A 6,943-nucleotide genomic window follows, 5' to 3' on the forward strand; every position below is an offset into this window, starting at 1 on the left:
CCTCCTACCCCCACCACTCCAGCAACCCTCAGTTTGTTTCCTGAGATTAAGAATTCCTCCTATCAGTGAGGTCAAATGATACATGTCTTTCTCTGATTGACTTATTTCGCTCAGCATAACACCCTCCAGTTCCATCCACGTCGTTGCAAATGGCAAGATCTCATTCCTTTTGATGGCTGCATAATATTCCATTGTGTATATATTCCACATCTTCTTTATCCATTCATCTGTTGATGGACATCTTGGCTCTTTCCACAATTTGGCTATTGTGGATGTTGCTGCTATAAACATTGGGGTGTACGTACCCTTTCGGATCCCTACTTTTGTATCTTTGGGGTAAATATCCAGTAGTGCAATTGCTGGATCATATGGTAGCTGTATTTTCAACTTTTTGAGGAACCTCCATACTGTTTTCCAGAGTGGCTGCACCAGCTTGCATTCAATGGTGGCTCTTTTCAACCAGGAGAGGGGGAGGGGGAAAAAAAAAAGCAGAACTCCATAAGTGATTTGAAAATGGGCTGGCCACTGTCTTTTGATCATTACCAAAAACAGTATAAATAATAAATGAATTGCAAAAGCCATGCACTCTGGGTGCGCGTGATCATGTGCTGAGCTTTCTCCGGCCAGAGAAGCAGCAGGTGCTCATGAAACCCTCTCTCTGGGACTCGCAGCCCTTGGATTATGAAACTCACCCTATACGAAGCCTTGTCATCACTGTGGAGAATGAGGAGCCGCTCTTCCCCTGTGAGGCGGGCCAGGTCCAGGGGCCCTGGGGGGTGGTGGTGAGCACCACTGTGAGCGTGCAGGTGATGGACACCAATGACCCACCAGCCTTTTACCCCAGGAGCTTTGTCGTCAGCGAGGTTGACGGTGCCAGACCCGGAATTCAGCTGGGAATTTTCAATGCTACAGATCCAGACAGAGCTGCTGGCCAGATAAGGTGAGAAGAGAGGAACGGGGAGTGTGGTCATTTAAACAGAACCAGCCACCTACCCGTAGGCATTCCTGGTGGAAACCTGCCCTTTGGCGGGCGGGTGAGGTTGACTCCAGCTCAGTTATGAAAATAACTGAGAGGAACAGGAGAAGGCCCGATGGCCCACGTTCAGTGCCTTCTTCCTTCTATAGCTGTCGCTGACCCCCTCCCCCCCGGGGAAGTGCACCTGCTCTTTTCCCCCTTGCACTTAGCACACGTCGCTTTTATACCATTTTTCTTATATTAAAATAATTTGTTATGTGTTTCTATGTCCCTTTTTACTAAAAGTTGTAAATTGGCAGCCCTCTGGCTTCTGGGCAACAGAAGTGGGTTTTTTTAAATTTAATTGTGGTAAAATATATCTAACACAAAGTTTACCATATTAACCATTTTTAAGTGTACAGTTCAGGGGTATTAAGTACATTCATGTTGTTGCACGTCGACCTCAGAGAGTTGGGGACCTGGGGTGGCGAAAGAACTGAGAAAAAGAGATGACAGTATGGCGAGCCGCAGGGGACCTCAAGCAAACAGCCTGAGGTGCTGAGGTTTATTTTCCATCCTCTTACATACCTTCCACAGCGATATAGATCCGTAATGGTTTACAGCAGGGGCGTAGGAAGGCACACTCCTCCATGTACCCAGGATTAGTTAAGCACGTAAGAATATTTAAAACAGAATAAAGGAACAGAGGAGAGTGCCCAGTGTGCCGTTTACAGCTGGCTTCCTATCTACAAAATATCTTCTGCTGTGTACTTTAGAACTGACCACACACGTTCCAAGGGCATTTCACTCTGATCCTTTCGGGTTATTCTTAACCCTGCAATCTCGAGTTTTCTCAGAGATCTTGGAGTCTGAGCGAACATGCGCCACATTGTGGCGTTCTGTTTCCCACAGTTGCACATTCATCCCCACCGTCCATCTCCAGAACTTTTCGATCTTATAAAACTGAAACTCTGTCCCCATGAAACGAGACCCCCATCTCTCTTCCTTCTGACTGGCAACCACCACGCTACTTTCTGTCTCTGTGAATTTGATTACTCAAGGTGCTTCAGAGAACTGGGATCATACAGTATTCGTCTTTTTGTGACTGCCTTATGTCGCTTATTCAGCACGACGTCCTCCGGGTTCATCCATGTGGTAACAGGTTGCAGACCGTCCTTCCTTTTCAAGGCTGAATACTCCTCCACTGTCTGTGTAGACCGCACTGTGTTCTTCCATCCACCTGTGGGCATCCACTTGGGTTTGCTCAGTGTTTAGCCATCGAGTTGCCATAATCCCTAGGAAGATGGCAGAGTAGGAAGCACCAGGAATCTGTCTCCCCACCCAGACAACTGCACGGGAAGAATCTCACGTACCTGTTTTGGAACTCTGGGTTCTATTGAAGGCTTGCAACTGCCAGAGAAAGGCTTGGATGGTAAACTGCGGTTAATTTTGGTCAATTATGGCTCTTAGCACAGTAACAGCAACTCCTCCCCATCCCCAGCCAGTGCCCAGGAGCTGTGCACCTGTTCCTGGAACGGCTAAACATAGAGTTTGCAGGAGCCAGAGTGGGCAAAAAAAATCTCTGTCCCCCAAATATCAGGGATCAGTGCTCTGCTGGCTGATTGCTGCTTTCACTCCTGGAGGTGCAGCCAAAGAGGAAGGCAGCCATTGGCTTCGCCCTTCCATCGATGTGGCAGACCCCCTCCCCTGCCAGCTGAAGTGGCTTCCGGGGATTGGATGGACAGGTGCCTGCATTTTCCCCTCTTCATTGTTTGCTTTTCCGTATTTCGGGAGCCAGACGTTAAAGGCTAGGACAATTCCACAACCACCACCTGTATGAGGAAAATCAGAAAGTGGCCAGTATGCCCAGGGAAAGGGCCAGGAAAGCCTGAGAGGGCATTAAGTTGAGAGGCTGATCCTCAGCACAGAGACAGCCCATGGCAGTCCAATAAACAAACAAAAGTAAAAAAAAAATAAAACAATAAGGAAAAACAGAAAACCCTGGGAAGGGGGAGAATCTGATCTCCAGAGTTCCCGCATGGTTAGATCCAAATGCCCAGCGTTCAAGAAGAAAATCACAAGGCACACAAAGAAACAGGAAAGTGAGGCCCATTCAAAACAATAGATCAACAGAAACCAGTCAGCCTATCTGCCCTCCCAATTCCCATCCACAATAATTCTTGGGGCAGCTGACCAAAGCCCATGGGGTCTGGGCTTCGCATCTCCTGATCTGCATGGGCTAGTTCAGGAGGTGGGGGCTCTCCCAAAGGAAAACTGGGGTGCTCTTACCAGAAAGCCACTGGCATCTGCTGTCAACATTCTCCTTTGAGCTTCTATCAGTGTGTCTGTAGAATGTAGCATATTTTTTAGATGAAACTATGAGCTCATGTTTACAGTTCCCAGCCCCAAAGTATGTAGTAAACCATTGAACATTGCCCCAAAAGAGCTCTGGTCTTTGCCCTTGGCTTCTGGGAAGTGAGCTTTAGGCCTTTGGGATGTCTTGCCTGAAAGGAATGTCTTTGTTTACCTTGGTCTTGTGCCAATCAGATACAGATGTGATTTAGGTTGGGGGCTTTGGGTCATGTGGGCATCCGTTGATCTCCAGCAACACTGGGGACCGAAGTCAGCCATTGGATGGCCAACCAGATTCACATGACTGAGTCTTGATAAAGATCCTGGACACAAGGCTCAGGGGAGCTTCCCTGGCTGACAGCACTCGAAGCATTATGTCACTTACTGATGTGGGAAGTGACACTATCGTGACTCTGCTGAAGAACTGGGAGCTCTGTGGTTGGTGCTTCTCTGAATTCTGCCCCATGTGCTTCTTCCTTTGGCTGATTTTAATCCATATCCTATTGCTGCAATGAACCATAACGATGAGTGCACAGCCTTCAGTGAGTTCTATGGGTCCTTCTAGAGAACTTTCAAACCTGAGCACAGTCTTGAGAACCCCTGGACTCACAGCTGGTGTCAGATAGAAGTGAGCGTGGTCTTGGTGACTGTTCCCTTTAAGTCTGAAATCGGCTAACTTTTGAACAGAGCCATGGTGCATGGGAGGGACTTAGTAAATCTCTGTTGGGTAGATGGGCAAATGAGCAAGTCAACACATGCAATGTCTGTTTCCCTTCTGCAGGTCGGTCAGTTGAACTTTTAATGTTGAGAAGCCTCCCACTGGGTAATTACTCGGTGCCACTGGTCATCTGAGACAAACAGGGACTTTCCCAGAAGCAGACTGTCCATGTAAGGCTCTGTTTCTGTCCCAGTGGAGTCTCGTGTGTGGAGACATCAGTTGCAGTCATAGGAACTGGGCTCCTCGTGGGCTACCCTAGCCCCTCCCTGTGCAGCGTTCATGATTCTGGCAGGTCAGGGTCTGCAGGGGCTGTCCTGGGGATGTGGCTCCTCTTCTCAGGCTGTAAGCCAGCAGTGTGGGAGTCCTCTGGGCCAGGGAGCAGAAGATGGCAGAGATCAGTGGGATGCCTTGAGAATGACCCTTAGGCTCATCAGAGTCTCAGACTCAGGTCAAACATTCCCAACCTGGTCAGACATGCTACCCGTCTGGCAAAAGTAGCTTCTAGAAATTCAGTAGACAGCAATTTATAGCAATGGACCCCACAGAGGAACACTGGGGTTCACAGTAACACTGGGGGCAGCAATGTGCAGATACCTAGGCTCCTGGGCCTGCAGCACACAAATAAGCAAGCTCAATTTTCAAATAAACAATACAATGTTATTGGTCACATGGTATTGATCAATTCAACCAATAATTATCTAACACCGACTTGTGCCCCAAGCTGCACTAATTATATAGCTATGGAGATGATCAAGACACAGCTGACCGTGTCTGTTCATGGCTGAGTTACCAATCACCAGAACACAAGATCCTGCTGAAACCTCTGCTGACGATGAGCTGCCCAACTCATTTCCCTGCTCTGTCTCATTACAGCCACTCTGCTGTTCCTGCTGCGACGCTGTTTTGTGTCCGAAGTTGGGCCCAGAAGCTCTGAGGAAGGCCAGCAGACTCTGATCACGTGTAGCGACAAGAGCAAAGCTATTTCAACCCAGGTAGTGGAGATTAACGCTTCCTGTTTCCTGACAGTGATGTCTGTAGTCCACGCACGTGTTTTTCCACCCATCAAGCCCCCTGTCGCTTCATCACGCTCACTTATATTTGAGTAGCAAATGGGAAAAAGATTCCTGTGAAAACTGTCCAACTCAACTAAATTGAATTATTATTTTAGGCTAGTAATTCTCAACTGGGGGCGATTTTGCCCCCCAGGGGACGTTTGGTAATGTCTAGAGACAGTTTTGATGGTGGCAACTTGGTTGGGGTGGGAAGACATGGTTTTGGCTTCCAGTGGATGCAGAGAGGCCAGGGGGGCTGCTGAACGCCCGGCCGTGCCCAGGACAGCCCCAGCACAGAGAAGGGTCTGTTCCAACGTGAGGTGGAGAAGCCTTGCTTAGGGGGAGATGGTGTTCACCAGGGGGACTTCCTCTAGATGGAAGTGTGTCAGGCTCACTAATGAAATGCCTGGGGTGGTGACGAGGCAGTGCCCGCCCCTCTAACCTTGCCCAGCTGCGGCTGGGCACAGAACTCACTGGTCTGGCAGGGACAAGACCTGGGCTTTGCTTCTCATTAGCTTCATCTCACTGAGCATGTCATTCAGCCCCACATCCTCCCCTGTGAACCAGGGAGGATAAAAATCAACCTAACAGATCAGCTATTGATCGAAGACGACGTGCCCGTGAAAACCTCTCACCCTTCCCCAGACACAAGGTAATCAGCAAGTAACTGATGGATTTTCAAAGCTGCTCCTGCTGATGCTGACCTTGACGTGTATCCTCACAACAGCCCTGGGCTGGGTTAGCCGGGCAACCAGATGAAGGCACTGTGAGCTCTCTAGTCTGTCTTCACCTGGAACTAAGGGTGCTCGGTCTAGAAACTGAAAGTCAAAGAAATGTCCAAAGGGAACACAGTCTTTCCTGCACAGAGGATACAGGTGGCCCCATCTTGCTGTCTTAGATCTCCACCCACGATCTTCTCCCGGAAGGATGAGACATGTTGCAGTAAGTAAGATGCCTTTGAGAAAAGACAGTCCAATTAACTTTGGCATTATGCTGGAGTAGATAGGGAGATATTCTAAAAAGTGATTGGTGATTGGAGAAGCTGGGGGCCAGCTAAGACCCCTTGGGTCCTCCTCACATTTTCTCTTCCTTCCTGGCATGATGGAAGGGGGAAGTGACAGCCTTGGGTGATGGTAGGGGTGTGCATGCAGGCGGGCCTGCTTTGAGCCCTTCCTGGTGTGGGGTCCAGAAGACAGGAGGTACAGTCCAAACTCTCCAGACACTGGACCCCCAGAAAAATTTCCCCACCCCAGCAATGACAGCTGCACTTCACTGTTTTGATTTGTTTGTGTAATTTTGAGAAGGAAACCATCTTAACAAATAGCAGTGCTCCGTGAGGCAGACAGGATCCCTTGCCTTGGGCAGTTTCACTCTGCTCTGATGCTGTTATCCAGGAAAAGGGACAAGGCTCCTGGGCCCAGGGGCTGAGCTCAGCCTCCAGTGTGGGGACGGGATGGGGCTGAGGCAGCGGAGCTTGGAGGAGACCAGTGGGGAAGTCGCCTCCCCAAGCAGCGTCTGTGGGCATAGCCAAGGTGGAAGAGGTGGTGATGGGCCCAGGTGCTCTTCTTATTGGCCAGTGGCTCAGTGGTTGTGTCTTGGGGAGAAGGAAGCAGCTAGAGAAGCAGAGGGTGTGGAAGGGCAGCTTGGTTGTTGCAGAGCTGGGGCCAGGCAGGTTGCGGGCGCTTCTGGTGGCAAGATGGCGCCGGTCAAGGACCAGCTGTCGCGGAGATGATAGAGCCTTCCTCTGTCCCCTTCTTGTCCCAAGATGTTTTCCCCTTGTCTCCTACTCACAGCTCAGGACATGCCTTTGCTTCTACCATCATATCCTCGAGGTTCTGCGCCTGGGATCCAGCAAGTCTGGGTTTG

General features: G+C 49.7%; 1 protein-coding gene across 1 annotated transcript in view; it reads left to right on the forward strand.

Annotated features, from left to right (window-relative positions):
* CDH26 (cadherin 26) overlaps positions 1 to 4,523 on the forward strand; it is a 30,173-nt gene extending 25,650 nt beyond the window's left edge. The window contains 4 exon segments of the mRNA XM_035025649.1: positions 672 to 940; positions 2,083 to 2,213; positions 3,975 to 4,276; positions 4,278 to 4,523. Of these exon segments, the coding sequence (XP_034881540.1) occupies positions 672 to 940; positions 2,083 to 2,213; positions 3,975 to 4,276; positions 4,278 to 4,523 (948 nt within the window).
* Positions 4,524 to 6,943: the final 2,420 nt, after the last annotated feature.

Source organism: Mirounga leonina, unplaced genomic scaffold (genome assembly GCF_011800145.1).
Source record: "Mirounga leonina isolate KUSES-001 unplaced genomic scaffold, KU_Mleo_1.0 Mir_195, whole genome shotgun sequence".
In the NCBI taxonomy this organism is placed as follows: Eukaryota; Metazoa; Chordata; class Mammalia; order Carnivora; family Phocidae; genus Mirounga; species Mirounga leonina.